This window comes from Megascapheus bottae, chromosome 10 (genome assembly GCF_031878675.1).
Source record: "Megascapheus bottae isolate mThoBot1 chromosome 10, mThoBot2.hap1, whole genome shotgun sequence".
In the NCBI taxonomy this organism is placed as follows: Eukaryota; Metazoa; Chordata; class Mammalia; order Rodentia; family Geomyidae; genus Megascapheus; species Megascapheus bottae.
The window spans coordinates 28,561,801-28,580,447 of NC_143518.1; the positions used below are offsets into that span (position 1 = coordinate 28,561,801).

General features: G+C 35.7%; 1 protein-coding gene across 5 annotated transcripts in view; it reads left to right on the top strand.

Moving 5' to 3' along the window:
- The window catches only part of Kifap3 (kinesin associated protein 3), a 117,219-nt gene that overhangs the window by 93,387 nt on the left and 5,185 nt on the right, over positions 1-18,647 (top strand). For 2 of the 5 annotated variants that reach the window (XM_090340476.1, XM_090340477.1), the window contains exon 20: positions 14,225-14,338. The exons of the other annotated variants lie outside the window; for them this stretch is intronic. In XM_090340476.1, the coding sequence (XP_090196602.1) occupies positions 14,225-14,338 (114 nt within the window). The remainder of the gene's footprint in view (positions 1-14,224; positions 14,339-18,647) is intronic. 5 annotated transcript variants of the gene reach the window in all.

Sequence of the window (18,647 nt, forward strand, 5' to 3'; positions counted from 1 at the left end):
ATTAACTATGGAGCTGCCAGTCCCAGAGCGTCAAGTGTAAATCTTCCCCTCCCCAGATCTGAACTGGAGTTAGAAAGTGAAATGGAACTTGCTATTAAAGCTAATTAAAAATAATAGGAGCAAGACTTTTTTTTGTTATATACCATGAATTCATACCATATTTTTGGACCGCTTTTTTATTATAACTCTTACTTTTCAAGACTAACAAGAACCTCATGTTAAGAGTATTTTTAAACTGCTTCCAGCTTTTACAAATCAGTTTCTGTTGCAGTAAAAATGGTCCATTTTCCTTTTATAGGAATCCAATTTTCATAAACTGGGAAAAAATTGCAGAGTCTGCTTAGGTTTCCGTGGGACTTTGAAAAATATTTTTCAGAGCTTGGCATTCTTTGTAGTGGGCACTGTGATGTCATTTACTAACCATTTCACTGAGGTCAGAAATAAACTAGAGGAGTTTGTGTCTGAGCTATGTTTGTCTATCTGCTACTTTGTTTGGCTTAGAGTATTCCTTTTTCTGTGCATTAATTTTCCCTCTGATATATTCATACCTCTCATTGTCTCTCGTTTTTTCAAGCATTAATTCATAGTTGAAATGTTAGTTTCAAAATCATACTGAATAGAACTATCATACTTTTTCCTCCCAATCCTGGGGCTTGAACTCAGGGCCTGGGCATTATCCTTGAGCACATTTTGCTCAAGGCTAGCCCTCTACCACTTGAGCCACAGCACCACTTCCAGCTTTTCCTGTGCATGCAGCACTGAGGAATCAAACCCAGGGCTTCATGGATACCGGGAGGCCATGCTTCAGGGCCTTTGCTGTCATACTTTTTTATTAAACTATGAGGAATAATTTTCATCTAAACTTTGTTAATGTATTATTTTTCCTGAGACTAAAATTCTTTTTTTTGCCAGTCCTGGGGCTCAAACTCAGGGCCTAGGCGCTGTCCTTGGACACTTTTGCTCAGGTTAGTGCTCTGCCACTTGAGCCACAGAACTACTTCCAGCGTTTTCTGCCTATGTGGTGCTGGGGAATTGAACCTTGGGCTTTGTGCATGCTCGGTGAGCACTCTACCACTAGGCTACGCTCCTGGCCAAGACTAAAATTCTTTATGTAAAATTTAGAATGATTTCTTACTTTGTAAGGACACCTTAATTATACCTAACTATGTAGTTTATTCAGTGAAAGGAACAAGTATTATTAAAAGTCATATTAGTACAATATTAGTGGACAAAACTTCCCAAACACATTGTGATAAACATTTTATTTAGTCTTTGTTCTTGATGTACACATTTGCCCAGGTGCATTTTATTTAGTCTTTGTTCTTGATGTACACCTTTGCCCAGGTGCCTACGACTTGTTCTTAGTCAGTCAAGGTTGGAATGTTTGCAAGAGCTGTTTACATAGAATTTTATTAAACCATGACTGACACACACTGAGCAAAGCGTCTTTATAGCAACGGTGGGAGTGGGTGTGAAGACTGTGTCCTGTTTAGTTTTAAAATTACTGTTTCAGATAGAGTATATATGACATGCCTGTAATCCAAACTACTAAGTAAGTGAAGATCAGGAAGTCAGTCTGGGCAAAAAATGTTAATGAGACCTTATCTCAGCCAACAAGTCAAGTGAGGTGGTTGTAGCTATAATCCCAGATACAAAAGAAGCACTTCTATATAATAGGACTACAGTCCAAGGCTGACCTCAAGTACAAACACAAGACTACCTGAAAAAATATCTAATACAAACTTGGTGCCCATGGCTCACACCTTTAGATCAGAGGCTGAGGCTGGCTCCAAGTGAAAACACAGGATTCTATCTGAAAAGTAAATAAAGCAAACTAGTAGACTACCCCTGTAATTCCAGCTATACGGAGGCTGAGATTCGAGTCACAATGTAAAGCCAAGCCAGCTCATGTAGACAGATCCAAAAGAGTTTATATTTCCAGTGAGCCAGCCAAAAGCCAGAGATCTTTGTTTTTTCTTTTTTCCTTTTTCTTTTTTTTTTCTTTTTCTTCTTTTTTGGATAGGGTGCCAACCATGAGCAGGAAAGAAAAAAAAAAAGCCAAAATGAGAACAAAGCTTTGAGCTCACACATTGATACTGGCACACAAAAGTAACAGTAACAGTAATAATGATAATAGTACTAATAATAACTAAAGCAAGAAAACAAGCTAAAGACATAGCTCAACTATTAGAATATCTGCCTAACAACGTAAGATCCTGAGTTTAAATCATAGTATAACTTAAAAAATGAGATCTAGATTATACAAACTTTTGTTACAAATTACATTGTTTTCCAAATGATAATACTTCAATATATATAAATATCCATTTTAGGTTTAGTAATACATACTAACTACTAACTACACTTAGCCTTAATCAATAGGAATAATTTCAAGTTCTGTCTGCCTTCAGTACTAATGAAGTAGATATGTATGAGAGGTTTTATGAAGTAAATAAAGCCTTTTCTATACAATGACAGGAAAAATTATACCCACAGTAATGAATTTACCATTGTACTATTCGACTTTACAAAAAGGGTGTGGGGGGGACTTGGACAATAATGTCTGTGTAACAGCCCAGTTGAAAATCAGACTAAGGCACAGACTTAGGTTTCTGTTTTGGTTGTTGGGTATTTTTATTTCATTTTGGTTTTGGTTTAGTGGTCTGAACTCACCCTCGTTAGGAAGACACTGCCACCTGAACCAGTGCCCCAACCAATTTTACTTTCATTGTTTTCTTGAGTAAGGTCTTGTGTTTGTGCCAGCACCGGCCTGGAGAGTGGTCCCCCTGCTTATGTCTGGGATTACATGAGTGCACCACTACTCCCCGTAGTTGTGGTGATATGACCTCACTACTCTTTTGTCACAACCCTACAGTGCTCACTGGTTCCTGCCACATGGGTAGTTGTGATGCGTTGACATATTCCACTACCCCCAGCCCCAAGTGAGTTTGCATTATGAGACTTTTGACCTAACCTAAGCCTTATATGAAATTTGCTTTTTTCCCCTGAATACTCCCATGGTGATTCTGAAAATTATTTAATAACTAGAATGTCCTAAGAACTTTTTTTTTTTTTTTTTTGCCAGTCGTGGGGCTGGAAATCAGGGCCTGAGCACTGTCCTTGGACTTTTCTCAAGGCTAGAGCTCTACCGCTTGAGTCATAGCACTACTTCCAGCTTTTTTCAAGGAATTGAACCCAAGTCTTCGTGCATGCTAGGCAAGCACTCTACCACTAGACCAAACATCCTAAGAACTTTTTAAAACATTGAAAGAATAAATGTTTAAAGCTTTTTAAACCTTCTAAATCTGTGTGAGTAGCCTTATAACCTGGATTTACTTAACATTTATATCTTCATATTTTACATTTGATCAAGTATGTGAGTATATAGAGCAAAGAGTAGTGTTGTCCCATTTTAACAACATGGAAATTAAAGCCCAGAGATTAGCTTCAAACCAGATTATCTAATAAACATTGAGGCCTTTAAGCTTGGTAAGAGGCAACACTTTTTGTATTAAATCATTACCACTTCCAGATGACAGGAAGATACATTAACCAACTAGCAAATGGGGTGTTAGAAGGTTTATAGTATATTTTGTTAAAAATTATAATAAGATATGTAGCCTTTGGTTGCAATATGACAAATTGTCTACCTGTTTTGCTTTATATGTTTGACTTGGTTTATTATAAATTGGTACTCTCCATTTTCTTGGAGACAAACTGCTAAGAGTTTATTGACACATTAAGTTGTTTACTACCTTTAAAATCTCTAGTTAATTCACGGACTTCTCTGCAGATTAATTCCAGTTGTATAAAAATTGAGAATGAAATGAGTACAAGTATCTCTGTTTGAGAAATGCCTTATACAGGCCACTTATTCAGCTAATTAACTAATGGAAATTATTGCCTACATGAATCTTTAAGTGATGCTATTACACTTGTGCACTTCATAATGTTAGTTTCACTTGTTATTTATTTAGAACTTTTAGCAGGACAACTTCTTTCTAGCATTGAGAAGGCAAGGCAATTCATTTCTACTACTTGGACACTAATGATTTGTGTTTCCCAAGGAGAATTGAATTAGGGTTTTACTAGTAAATTGGGCCTATAACCTTTAAGTCAGGATTTTATTAGATTATCACACATAAGCATTAGCAAACTATAAACTTCACTGAAATATAGAAATCCAAGCCAAAAAAATCAAGTCTTAGGATCCTGGAAACTTGGGATGATGTTTTAAAATCCTAGAGAAGTTATTATAGTCCAGACTTGGAAAAGTATTTTCAGTTATTTACTTTCCTTTAGAGATTTATTAGAAGCAGGAGAAGTTTTTGGCAACAGGTCTGCCCTCATCAACTTGGTGTTAATTTTTGATCTGGTAATTTGAGCAATGTTTTTGGAGGCACACAAATTAGCTGTGTGTAAAGATACTCCCAATGAAAACCTAATTTATTGTCATTTTATGAGGACTTTGACTTAGGAGAAGAAATTCAATATAACTGAATCTATAAATAAAATAACATGAGTATGACCAAATTCTGTGAAAGCATTTTGACACTGGTGATGGTGTACCTTTGTACTAGAAGGAATAACATAGGAGTTAATCCAGTTATGACTTTCCAGTCAATTAATTAAACTGCCACCACTTAGAGTGATTATCTAGTGTTAAACATTTATACATTTTTGTTGGCTGTAGAGATACAAGAATTAATTGTAAATTTAGCTGATTCTGGTAGTTCATGCCTGAATCCCAACACTCAGGAGAACTTTGTCTACCAAAATTGGAGAGATAAACTTAACTGGACAATAATGTAAAGATGAATGCTTTTGTGATATATTTGACCTAGGAAATGCTCTTATTTTCAAATAGATATAGATATACATATATATATATATATATATGATTTTACCTTTATAAAGACTTGTTTATTTCTGTCCTAGCATGAACACCACTTGGTTATATTGTGGGTTCATGAGCATTGCCACCCTCCAAAAAAATGAGAGAAGTAGAGCAGACTACCTTTTATTTCCTCTGAGTTTGGAGTCAATGACATTAAGCTGAATCTTTAAGTGAAAAGTATTTCCTAATTTAAGATTGATTTATTCTATGGCTTAAGTATTAATAATTTTTTGTAGAAAGCATAAAACAACATATTTTCTTAAATATTGTTTAAAACAGCTGAAACAGGGCATATTCATTTTTAAACATAATAATAATTAATCCCCATATTCTCTATACTGCCCATAGTCATTCCAGATGTGCTGTTACAAATAACTCAGCCCTCACATGAGCCATATGGGCTGTGTAAACTCATTTGCATGTATATTTGAATGAGAATTGTACATATTGTAGGTGAATTATTAAAGTAAATTTATATTGCCAAGTAAATCAAAGAGTAAAATGTTGAGCTATAGTAAATGAGAAAGGAATGTGCAAATGAAGACCTGCCTGCTTTAATAAGTTTAGTGGTTCTCCGTTTCAACTAAGAGTTTTTTTGTTGGTGTGTTTTTAAGGAGGGGGTAGTCTATAAAATTTCTTATAGAAGTATCTAAGACAAAAACAAGGAAATACAATGTTCTGAACTCAGCTGGCCCAAACCACTTGAGCTGCTATGACAGCTCATAAAACTGAGAGTAGTTTTTAACTGGGCTCTGTTTTACATTGCCAAAGTGAATTTTCCTTGCAGGAAGTAGCCAGAGGGTTTATTTAGTTTCCAATCCCTGGCTTTGATCTTTCTGTACTGTCACATCTCAAGTTACATAGCCCTTTTTCACTGCAGTAAATCTGCAGCAGTTAATGAGAATAAAATTTCCTCCTCCTTACTGATGGCATGTTGTTAAATGCCAAACCACAGCCAACTACATATTTGTAGAATTTCAGTTAAGATGTATGAAAACAGTACAATCAGTTTAATCTTGTTGCCTTTGTAATTCCTTTTATTGAACTTTCTTCCTTTTCAAGTGACCTACTTCATCAAGTCAAGTGGCTGCAAGGCCAAACCTGGAAAGGAAAAGTCTAAATGTTACTAATGCTAAGGAGAAGGTGTTGGTAGGGTGAGGCACAGGGGTGGGTACACTACAGGCCTACTACCCTTAAGATTCAAATTAAGTGTATGGTGAAGTTTTTAAAAGAACAAGCTGTCTCTTCAAATAAAATTCACTCATTTGCTATTACTTTGGTATGGTATGTTTAGTTTCAGCATAAATTTGTACTTAACTGAATTTATTTAATGAGTCAGAACATTATTTTTCACTTTTGATTACAGGGAAGATACCATAGTATCTAAAGAATTTAGATATTTCAGAAAAAGTAGTTACTGTGTTATGAAAGCTAGTCTTCAAGGAAAAGTGGGTCCCTACATTTGGAGAAAGTGAAATTTCAAAGCACACATAAGCTGAATTTTTTTACATTAGTATATACGTTTATGATGAAGTACAAAAAGCTTTTATTTGTGTAGTAATTAGATCTCTCCCATTAATCATTTATTATTTGATTCAATATGCACTGAATTTATTTTTTATTTATACCTTTTATTTTTTCTGGCAATTAAAATTTAGCAATTTAGCTTTCTCAAGAAATTCAGAGTTTCTCAGGAGGTCATTTTTGATGGCTGCCAAAGCATATTTTCTTTTGTATTTATATGAATCACATTTACATATGTAAATATGAAGCTTTATTGAATAAAATATATTCTAAAGAAGCCAGTTTCTAGTTCTCACCCCTGAAGTTACAGTTCAGGCTATAGCCATCTGATTTCACAAAGTTATTTCCCTTCTCATAACAATCAAAATGTTGGGATAAGTCAATGTGTATAATACCCATTAACTGATTCTGATGACTGTTGTTAAAGCAATAACTAAAAGCATATTAAGAACTCTAGTGGCTCATTACTATAATCCTAGCTACTCAGGAAGCTGAGATCTGAGGATCATGGTTCAAAGCTAACACAGGCACAAAAGTCTGAGAGTCTTATCTCCAGTAAACTACCAGAAAACCGGAAGTGGTGCTGTGGCTCAAGGGGTAGGGTGATAGCCTTGAGCTGAAGAGCTCATGGACAGTGCCCAGGCCCAGAGTTCACGACTGACCCCCAAAAAAAACGTGGGCGGGGGGGGGGGGGAGGAAAGGAAAGGAAGGAGAAAAAAAACCAAAACATTAGGAAACTACATCTAAATTGGAGACTTGTAGCAAAATAGAAGGAATAGGGAAAATACCAGCTGTTGGTTATCCAAATAAGAACAGAGGGTAAAAAGAGATTTTTTTTTTTTTTTTTTTTTTTTTGCCAGTCCTGGGCTTGAGCTCAGGGCCTGAGCACTGTCCTTGGACTTTCTCAAGGCTACCACTTGAGCATCAGCACCATTTCAGGCTTTTTTCTATGTGTGTGGTACCAAGGGTCTTCATGCATGCTAGGGAAGCACTCTACCACTAGGCCAAACTCCTGTCCCCAAAGAGAAGATTTTTAAGGATGATACGTACTATTAAGTATCCTTGGCCTTTCTAGAAAGTACTAGGTATAATGTAGAAATGTTTTACTTTAAAATTGGAGCTTGTGCTCTTAAAATTATTGTTTGAGGAAAAAAACCTGTAATTTAAACTGTTACATTGTTGTTTATATGTTTAAAACATGATTAAAATAGAAATTTAAGCTGTATCTGACAGGCTGTTAAGTAGTTTGCTTTTTTTTCTGCAAGTTTAAATCCACCCAAAATTCTGGACTTGAAAGTTCACAGAAATTTTCTGTACAAAATAACATTTTTTCAGTTTTTGTGGTCCTTTCAAAAAAGGTGTAAATCTTAACTGAAACTGTTTTAAGTGGAACATGAGCAGTTCAATATAGTTTTAAATGCAATTACTGAAAAGGAGTTAGGAACAATACTGGCCTCATTGTCATATAGACTTAATCTTTATTCTTACTGTATTATTGAAATTTTAGTCCCAAATGGTTTCAAATCTGTCCACAGTTTGAACAATAATGGTGGTAACATTGATTCCACTGTAACTAGTAAGTACAGCTTTTACCTACTTTAATATTCCCAACTGATGAAGACATTATTGTTAAGGAAAAAAATTTTGAGAGCTAGGCAGTTTGCTTGAGATTATCCTCCCCTCACCCAATCTACAAATTCCTTCTTAACACACAGGGAAAAAAAGAGTTTATTCTTTTTTCTTTCTCCCTTGGTTACAGTGAATGAAGTGTCCTTGATTCAAAATCTAATCCAGTAAAACATTTCACCCTGGTCCCCACTCCACTACTTCGGGAGGACTTCATGTCATCTCTCCCTTCCCTTCTCTAGATCATTCCTGTAGCATACAATCATAATTTGGAGTCACTGAAGTCTGTCTTAGGCCCCCACATTTCTTACTTCCTCACAGGCCAAACTTCTGCAGACTTGCATTCGCTCTTCAGCTTTTAATGCACCATATTCATCTTTAACTCTCAACTGTTTGACCCAGTCATCCAAACCCCGCCTTTTGAAACTCTTCTTTCTGCTTTTAAAGTACACCACTTGCCAGATTTTTCTCCTAAGCATTTTTGTTCCTTCTCATTGTTTTCTTTCCTTGCCAGCTGTTCCTTCTCTTTGCCACCTTTTCAATGCCAGTTGCTTCAGGAGTTCAGCATTTCTTCTGTAGCTGTAACTTGTTATGAGGGCATCCAGTTTTCTAATGACTCCCACCCAGAAATATTGCCTAATATGCTGTCTGTAAGCTTGTATTTTTAGCTGCACTTTCTCTGAGCACTGTACTCTTGCTGTGTCACATATCCAGCTCAACATTTGCTTACTCCCTGCTCTTCCTATTTTAATGCATCACTGCTACCCACCAAATAGTTAAGTCATAAGCTTCTGTGTCTTTCCTGATTCTACCCTTTCTTTACCATTACCTTCTCCATAGTGTAAATCACAAATTGTCCTGCTTTCCTTTCTAGACTATCTCGAATTTGATTATAAATATAAGATAAATATAAGATGTAGAATTCTTACTATATTCCATCCAGTATCCTGCATTTGTGGACACTAATCCTGTCCTCTGGTCCCACCTATAAATATCCCCAGTTGCTTATTATTAACTACTGTAGGCTTCTTTCTCATTCAATGTTTTTTACTTTGTCATCTTTTCATAGCTTAAATAGCCTTCTGACTCCAAATTGGCAGCTGAAATATTACCTCTTCACATAAACTTCCTCAAAAAGTCACTCAAAGAAGCTCCTTTTCCTCCAGAAGTGTGGCACTTGATTAAAATATACTTCAATGACAATGGTGTTACTGTTTGAGAAAAATAGTAGTTTAAAATTCAGTAGTTTTAGATGGGCGTGTTGGCTCACTCCTGTAATCCTAGCTATTCAGGAGGCTGAGATCTGAGGATCAAGGTTCAGCCTGAGAACTAAAGAAAGTGAGTCTCTTATCTCCAATTAATCACTAGAAAACGGGAAGTGGGGCTGTGGCCCAAGGGGTAGAGCAATAGCCTTGAACTGAAGACTGAATAGCTCAGGGACAGTGAGTTCAGGCTCCATGACTGACAAGACAAAAAAAAAAAAGATTCAGTAGTTCTAAAACTATACTTCTGTTAGCGTTCCTGTGAGACATATATAAAAATTTGTGTATGTTGGGTTTTAAGTAAAAGCCACATATATCTGTGGTCTCAGACGATAGAGACATAATGAACAAATGCTTTCTTTTTTGACCTTTAAAGATCTTAAATGATTGGTTTTTCATAGGGTACTTGTGTGATTTTTGGTGGTACTAGGATTTGAACTGGTAGATTTGAACTGCCTAGCACTACCTACCACTTCTCTGACCCATGCCCCTAGTCCTTTTTGTTTTCAGTTATTTGGAAGGATAGTATATTGTGTCTTTAGCCTTTTTTCCCCATCCTTTTGCTATCTTCCCTCTACGGTACCTGGGTTTACAGGAGTTTCACACCACCATTAGTCGTTTAAACAGGATCATAGACAATAGTTGCCTAAATATCTTCAGCATTCTGTCTCAAATAATGGCACATGTCTTTTAAGTATACACAGCTATTTTCGTTACAAGAAATTGTCTACAATTGATACAGCTTACTTTTCTGTAAATTCTTAATATTTCAGGTTTTTCCTGACAAAATCAAGGTAATTTTATACTGGCCTATCAGAAATTAAAAAGACAAAATAATCTTAAAAAGGAATCCTTGTTTGCATAGACAGTATCAAGTGGGTAATTTAGAGCCCTTCCAATGTGAAAGTACAGGAGGAGGCTTCTAGGGACATAATTAGGCAGATAAATTTTTCTATTGTACCAGTAACTAAAGTTGACATCTTTCAGAGGCAAGGAATGCAGCCCTGCATAGACCACATGCTTATTAGCATTTGCAAAATCCTGAGTTCAAGCCCCAGCACCCCACCCCAAGAAACCTCACAGAGCATGTATTTACATTAGCATTTCAAACCACATCCTGAGATCTTGGGTATTGGGAGCCAGAGTGTAATAAATAAGCAGCAATTATTAAAAAGCCTTCTAATGTTTTTAAGGTTTCTGGTTCTCAAGGCCTTTGCAAATATTAAGTTATTCTAAAGTTACTTCATTCTTGGTATACGTTATGAGGAAGAAAAGAAACATCATAGTTTCTTGAAATTGTGTCTTGCCCTTGTCCTCGAGTGTCTCACCTACAGGTAGGCGCCAGAACTCTTTTAAATGGAGTCACGTGTTCTTTACCTGGCGCACATGAAACAACTAATAGTTGACTTTGAATGCTGACTAAAGGATGATTTTGTGTGTATGTCTGTGCATGTGTGGATACTGGGGCTTGAACTCAGGGCCTCATACCATTACTTGGCGTTTGTTACTCTGCTATATGAGCCACATCTCTATGGCTTTTTGCTGGCTAATTGGATCTAAGAGTCTCGTGGACTCCATTCAGCCACTTGAATGCATAGTTAGGATTATAAGCATAAGCCACCAGCACCTGACTAAAGCCAGATAATTTTTTAAATGTATGGTACATGCTCATGTGTCTGAGATTCTCATTGTTACTCAGGCTGTTTATAAGTCAAAATGTTAAGAGTATCTCACTAAACTGAAATACTCTACCCTGTGTGCTTTCATGGCCTATACATTTCTCGGAGAGAAACCATTGCTTTTAGAAAAAAAAAATGAACAGGCATGTGTAAGCCTTGTGGGAAGTAATCATTTCTATGCGATAACAAAAATCCTTACCCTTGATTTATCCTTTTAACAATAATCTCATTGACTATAAAATAATATGGAAAATCATGTAAGGAGAATTTCCTAGTTGTTGACCCCTAAAAGTATTGAGTCATTAGCATTAATTATGGCTTTGAATGTGAAGTTTTTTGATCAAGTAATCTTATTTATACAGCAGTCCAGTCTTGCTATAGTAGAAGGAATATATGACTGGTCATGGCATTATTTTAGTTCAATTATAATTAGTGTCCCTCTATAACTTACGTAAGAGCCCTATAAAGGCAAACTGAAAGCTTGTGTAAGAAGCAGGCTAAGTGTGACAGAATGTCACTTAAATGTTTAGATCAAATGTCAGGACCCAGATTTTTTAAGCACATTTAAGGAAATTATCATTTTCATAAGTCATAACCATCATGACAGACACCAAATACAATCTGTTCCTATAAGAAACTTGGAAATGTATTCATCTTAAGGCATAGAGATATTAAAAGTGATATCTATCCTACAAAGAAAGAAATGATGAAGCTGAAGATACAGAGGGATTACAGCAATAAAGATATAAATATGCAGATACTGTGACTTTAAGGTCATTATATACCACTGACTTTAATATATACTAGGAGTTGATAAGTTCATTTTTAGATTAGGGTGGTTTGGGTTTTATTTTTTTGTTTTTTTGGGGGGGGTTGCTGAATTTAGTAAAATGCCCATCCTCAAAATGAAGCACCATGTATGTAATTGATAAAGGAAAAATATAGCATACTGTTATGCTCATTGAAAAATGGCAAAGGAAAAATATAGCATACTGTTATGCTCATTGAAAAATGGCAGTAAGGCACAAATAAGGTAAACAGTTGTTAAAATCATAAGCTTCTATAGTGTAGTCTACAATGTATAGTATGCCATATTGAAGATAATATAGTCATACTTTATTTCATCATTGCAAGGTTTTTGATTAGATAATAAATAGTCTTAAATTAAGCAAAAATATATATTCAGCTGTTTTTAATACATTCATGATATAACCAGTTTTTTTCTTTTTCCTTTGGTTTCTATTCTGGGGCTTGAACTCAGAGCCTGGACACTGTCCCAGCACTTTTGTGTTCAAGGCTAGCACATTACTACTTGAGCACAGCACCACTTCTGGCTTTTCTGGTGGTTAATTGAAGATGAATCTCACTGACTTTCTTGCTTGGGCTGGATTTGAACTATGATCCTCAGATCTTGCCTCCTGAAAAGCTATGATTACAAATGTGAACCACTGGCACATGACTAAAGTACATTCTGTCTTAAGGACCAAGAAAGTTTATAAGATTATTGTAGAGATGTTCTTTAGCATCTGCTTTTTAAAATACAAAGCTTTGGGGCTGGGAGTTTGGCCTAGTGGTAAGAGTGCTTGCCTAGCATGCATGAAGACCAGGTTTCGATTCTTCAGCACTCCACATACATAGAAAAAGCCAGAAGTGGTGCTGTGGCTCAAGTGGTAGAGTGCTAGTCTTGAGAAAGCCCAAGGACAACGCTCAGGCCCTGAGCTCAAGCCACAGGACTGGCAAAAAAAAATAAAAATAAAAAAAATAAAATGCAAAGCTTTGCTAAATGTAAAGTTGATACATAAAGGAGTATTCTGATGTCTAAAATGTGCTAACGGACACTAACACAAAAAACATTTATCTGGGGGCCGGGAGTTTTGCCTAGTGGTTAAAGTGCTTGCCTAACATGCATGAAAACCCGGGTTTGATTCCTCGGTGCCACATACATAGAAAAAAGCCGGAAGTGGTGCTGAGGCTCAAGTGGTAGAGCTCTAGCTTTGAGAAAGTCCAAGGACAGTGCTCAGGCCCTGAGCTCAAGCCCAGGACTGGCAAAAAAAAAAAAAAAAAAAGAGACATTTATCTGACCTCCATTCATTACTGAAATTACTGAATCGATGGTTAGAAAGTTGAAAATAATGCCTTATTGGATCTTTAAGTATCCTAATAAAAGGGAAAAGCTTTTTTGCATATTTTTAATTTTAAATTCACTTAGAATCAGATTTTCTTGCCTCAGTAATTATATGGATTTTTAATGCATCTAACTTAGTTTAACTTAGTTTCTGTTGACTGTATTTCTGCCCATAATCCTGGAAACCTATTGCTTTGTTTGTTTTAGATACCAAAAAAAAAATCTTTGCCAATCAAGGCTTGGTTTTTTATATCAAACTAATATAATTTGCCCACTATTTGGCAAAAATGGAACAAGTTAATATTAAACAAATTGGAAAAGGTATATTAAACATCTTGAATTTGGTAAGATTTTTTAGATTCTTTTTTTTTTTTAAGAAAAGCTTTTGTCGGGGCCGGGAGTTTGGCCTAGAGGTTAAAGTGCTTGCCTAGCATGCATGAAGACCCGGGTTCGATTCCTTGGCACCACATACATAGAAAAAAGCCGGAAGTGGTGATGAGGCTCAAGTGGTAGAGCTCTAGCCTTGAGAAAGTCCAAGGACATTGCTCAGGCCCTGAGCTCAAGCCCAGGACTGGCAAAAAAAAAAAAAAAAGCTTTTGTCTCCATCTTATGTAATGTAATGTAAGGTAAAATAGTAATATAAAGGAAAGTAGGAATTTCAAAGCTACACTAAATGTATTCTGAACTAAATGTATTATTTAAAGGCTTTGGAAACATGAGTTTTTACAGAAATGTAACATTAACCTTTCATTTAAGAGAGACTGTTATTATGTCTACATGGGTAAGCATGTATGGTTTTAGATCATTGACTTTACTTTTTTCATTTTGTTCATCTGTCAGAATTCTAACTAATGATGGAAAATTTATATATCATGTTTTGTATACTACTCTGGATAAATTTATATTATATCCCATTCTTTAACTTATTCATTTTGATAATGCATTTTTTGACAAATTCAAATTGGAACTTAAGTTACAGTAACTAAAGACTGTTACTCATATTTTAACCAGCTAGTCAAGCTAAAGAGTTTGAATGCTAACCTTAGCTCTTGAATTATGATTAAGGTATTCATCTTTACAGCATGCTTAGTTTCTTTTCATTTCTTATTAGTATTTTTCAGTACTTAATGGTCTCCTGCCCCCACCTCCAACAAGAACTCTCCTCTCTGCTCAACATCAGAAACATTTTCCTTTCTGGCATGTGCTTTCCAGCTCCCCAAGCAGTGTAAGCAAATTGGAAGGTTCAGCTGTCATTCTTGGAAGGTCATAGATCACTCTAGCAGCCCGAGTAATCCAAGAGGTTTTAAGTATCATAGCATTTAGTTTAAAGTAAAATTTGCTCTGACAGGGCTGGCAGACCAATAGGAAAAAGAAATATTTGTGCTTGGAAAAGTGCATATGTAGAGACTAAGAGTATAACTGATGGCTGGAAGTGATTTCAGTCTAAAAAAACAAATCATTAAGAGAGTGCATAGGGGTAAAATACACAGTTCATATTTTAAAGAGTCTCAAAATGAACCAGCAACTAAGGTTAGCATTACACAGTAATTAGTTGTGGTGTTCAGGATTTAACTCACTCAGTACCAGACCATCTAGTTAAATTGTCACTGAGAAAGCATCACTGCTCACAGGTATTCTCTAAGCCTACAGCAGTAATTTCTGTAACATAAAAAATGAAGGTATTATGACAGATTATATAAATGTTGAATCAGTAACAAACAATTATTTAAGAGGTGCTAATGGCTCAGTTTATTGACCTAGAGGTTATTTAAGCCACTCAGCAAGTCCCCTTACATTTGACAGTTTGAAATGAGGCATTGCTTGATATTGAATGCTTTCATTAAAACATTATTGTAAAAATCCTGAGACCATTATAGATTTAAGGAAATATTCACTTCAGCCTGGTCTTTTTATCTGACAACTTCCTCTAATTCCTGTTAAGAGTGTCTTTTCTGTTAGTTCCAAATAAGAGCAAATAAAATACCTTTTAATAACAGAAGTTGTTTTTTTTTAAGTCATTGTTCTCTGTAAGAAAGCCAGTTTTGACTCACAAAAATGCAGGTTTATCCTATTAATACAGAAAAGATGGAATAAGAAAATGGAAAGGAGATGGCCAGAACTAACTTTGGAAGACCTCTCCTTCATAGATGCATAGAAATGTTAGGCAGGAAACAACAAAATCTTCTAATAGGGCATACGCAAACTTGTAAGATGGGAATATTTTAAGTGCTAAAAAATTAAATAACCACCCAACAGGGGTATTGATATGGGTGTAGGTTGTATAGTATAGGAAGGTGAGATTCAATTCTTCAAATGCAGCCAGGAACATAAAAGAGCTAGATACCATTTTCTCTTCAAATGAAAGAGAATACAATGATTTTAATCTGCCAGTCCAGGAAAGTACCTGAAACTTGTCTTGCATACCAAAGCCCTGTGCAGGAGAAAGAGATGCCACAACTTGTTCCATGCACATGCATGGGTTCAGCATTTATACTAGATAAATTCAAGAATTTACCAGTGAGAATGAAGGATAGCCTGAGGAAAAAGTTCACTGAGACTCTGTCTCCAAATAACAAGGTGTAAAACGTGGTACACACCTGGGGTCTCATCTACTAGGTAGAAGTAAGATGATCATGTTCCAGAGCCAGCCCTGATAGATTAGAATGAAATCCAAAACAAAAGCAATAGAATTAATTGTGTAGCTCAAATGATAGCAAGCATAATGTCCAAAATTCAATCTGCCTACAAAAAAAAGATTGTTAAATGTTCCTCAGCTATATCCCCAAATATATCACTTAAAATTCTCTCTGTAAGAATATTACTACAGCTCAAGAGCTAGCAAAGAAAAGATTGAAGGTAAACACACAATAAAACAAATTACAAAACATATAATGAAAAGGATCATAATGAAAGAAAATCATCAAATACAACAGACAAACTAGAATTAAAAGAATCTCAATGAGTATATAAAACATAAGTTTTAATAGAAAATAGGGCAATGATGAAGTTGAATAAAAATGCCAATGATAAAACACCTATATAAAATAATATAATCAGTAAAAGAGTTTGAGATGAATTAAACAACAGACTAAGGTGTGTAAGAAGAGGAAAAATTCATGAGAAATTCAAGGAGAGTGAGTGAAGTGGGATTTCTTTACCATTTGGAGTAGATTAGTGACTATTTTACACATGTTCCCTCGATCATTAGTACAAATTAGTTTATCTGAAGCATCTCAACATAGTCACTAAATTGAAGAAATCTGTCCCCAAGGTAGTATTTTTTTTCTCTTAGAACTGACAGATGTCTGTATGAAAAAAAATTTTAATAAACTCCAGATGAGTACTTTAAATACAGCCTTCTACTACTCACGTAATTTCCCTCTAATTTGGGGGAAAATACTATGATTTCATTAAAACTACAACTCTCTAAGATGCATTAGACATTTGTTTTTATCATAATTAAAGAAATTTTCTGTGCATACAAAGATAAATGAAAGAAAAAGTAAAATGATGAAATTAATATATACTATAAAAATATTAGTGAAGACTACTTAACTATGCTCGTGGATTTCAATTTCTCTGTAATACAGTAGTGTGCATTCAAAACAAAAAGCAATACCTTTGAGTAACGTATATGGGGGTTCAGGTGTGTGTTTGTGGGTGTGTATTACAGGTAAATTTTTTAGAAACAAGATGTCATTGCTGTTATTTCAGTGAAACATTTTAAAACTGTTATAATAATAGCATGTTGGTGTGCATATGCACCATATTTTTCCATGTCTTAGACAATTGGCATCTTTTCTTCCAACTTATCTTCTTAAGTCCCCACGTCTACAAATGCCTCTTGCATATCACAGAAGTTTTGGCATATAACTGATAGATATTCCTGTTTAGCTCTAAATTATTTCTTTTTTGTGGTTTTCCAAGATGTGCACTTTTATTACGCTGGTCTCAAGTTAGTGTGCAGGGGAGTCCTCAACCCACTCCCAGGGAGATTGTTAAAAGTCTATGTTCATACACCTCATGTTGAGGGTGGACAAAAAGGGAAGAAGGGTCACTATGGCTGATCACTTCTAAATTATTTCAAATTTATTTGTTTATTTTTATCAGTCTTTTGGGCCTGATTAGGATTTCTCAAAGCTAGTGCTCTACCACTTGAACTACAACACCACTTCCAGCTTTTTTCTATGTATATGGTACCAAGGAATCGAACCCAGGTCTTTGTGCACGATAGGCAAGCACTCTGCCACTAGGCCAAACTCCCAGCTCCTTATTTTCACATTTATGAAATGACAGATTGATCATCTAAGGAAGCAATACAAACCATACCCTATTAATGTTAATGTTAAGTATGAAGAGTTTGATAAGCCTTGCTTAAAGTTTTGTGGTACATTGTATGTACTCAATGGCAATACAAGTTCTCCATCTAGTGGCTAGTCTATAAACTACAGGCATCTAGATTTCAGTGTAATCATACCCTTTACAAATATTGGGTATTATTTTATAGACCTTACTTCATTTGACCTACATTTCTCTTCGTAATTTGAAGAATAAAATGTTCTCTTTCTGTTAAACAGAGGCAGTGTTCTGCTATTTGATTTCATCTACATGAAACACCACAGCCTCAGTTATTTGATGAAACATTTTCCTATACTATAGATGCCAAAAAAAGAAAAGATTTTAATTAACTACAGTCTTTAAATTTTTCAGCCAGTTTTAACTTCTCTGCCTTCATTCTTACTTCTCAACTAGCATTTATAAAACTAAAACTTCATTTGAAAAGAGAAAAGATAACTTCCTTTGTTGTCAAATGTGGCAACTTTGGTCACTGTTATGTCTGTCTCATTAAGCCCTCCTGATTTCACTGGACAGCTATAATAGTCTCTTAAATGTTTTCCATACTCTCTTTTGCCAGTGAACCCCTTTTCCTACCACAGATAAACCACAAAATTTGTTATTCTGTCTTAAAAACCATTAAAAAAAAACTTCCCCAAGTGTGTAGTCCTTAACATGGTATAGTAATATTATTATGTCTCACTGGGTTTTCAACTCAGGGCCAGGCAAGTACTTTACTTCTTGAGCCACACAGCTTTATAGATAGGGCCTTGCTTTTACCGGGGAATGTCTTCAGACTATGATTTTCCTGCTTCCGTCCCCTGTGTAAATGGGATTACAGACATGTGCCACCACATCCATTTTTTTTCTTTGTGTGTTTGCTTGGCCCCAGGACTTGAACTCAGGACCTCATGTTCTCGCTCAGCTTTTTCACTCACACCTAACATTCTACCACTTGAGCCTCCTCACCTCCAGTCTAGCATTTTTGCTGGTTAATTGGAAATAGCATCTAAAGACCGTGCAGGCATCTATGCAGTCTGGCTTCAAACTTCAATCCTCAGGTCTTAGCCTTCTGAGTAGCTAGAGTTATTGGTGTAAGCCACCAGCACACTGCTGGATCTTGCTGACTTTTTTATTTGGGTGTACCTTGAACTTCAATCCTTCCACCTCTCTTCTCCCGCATAACTGGGACTGTGGGC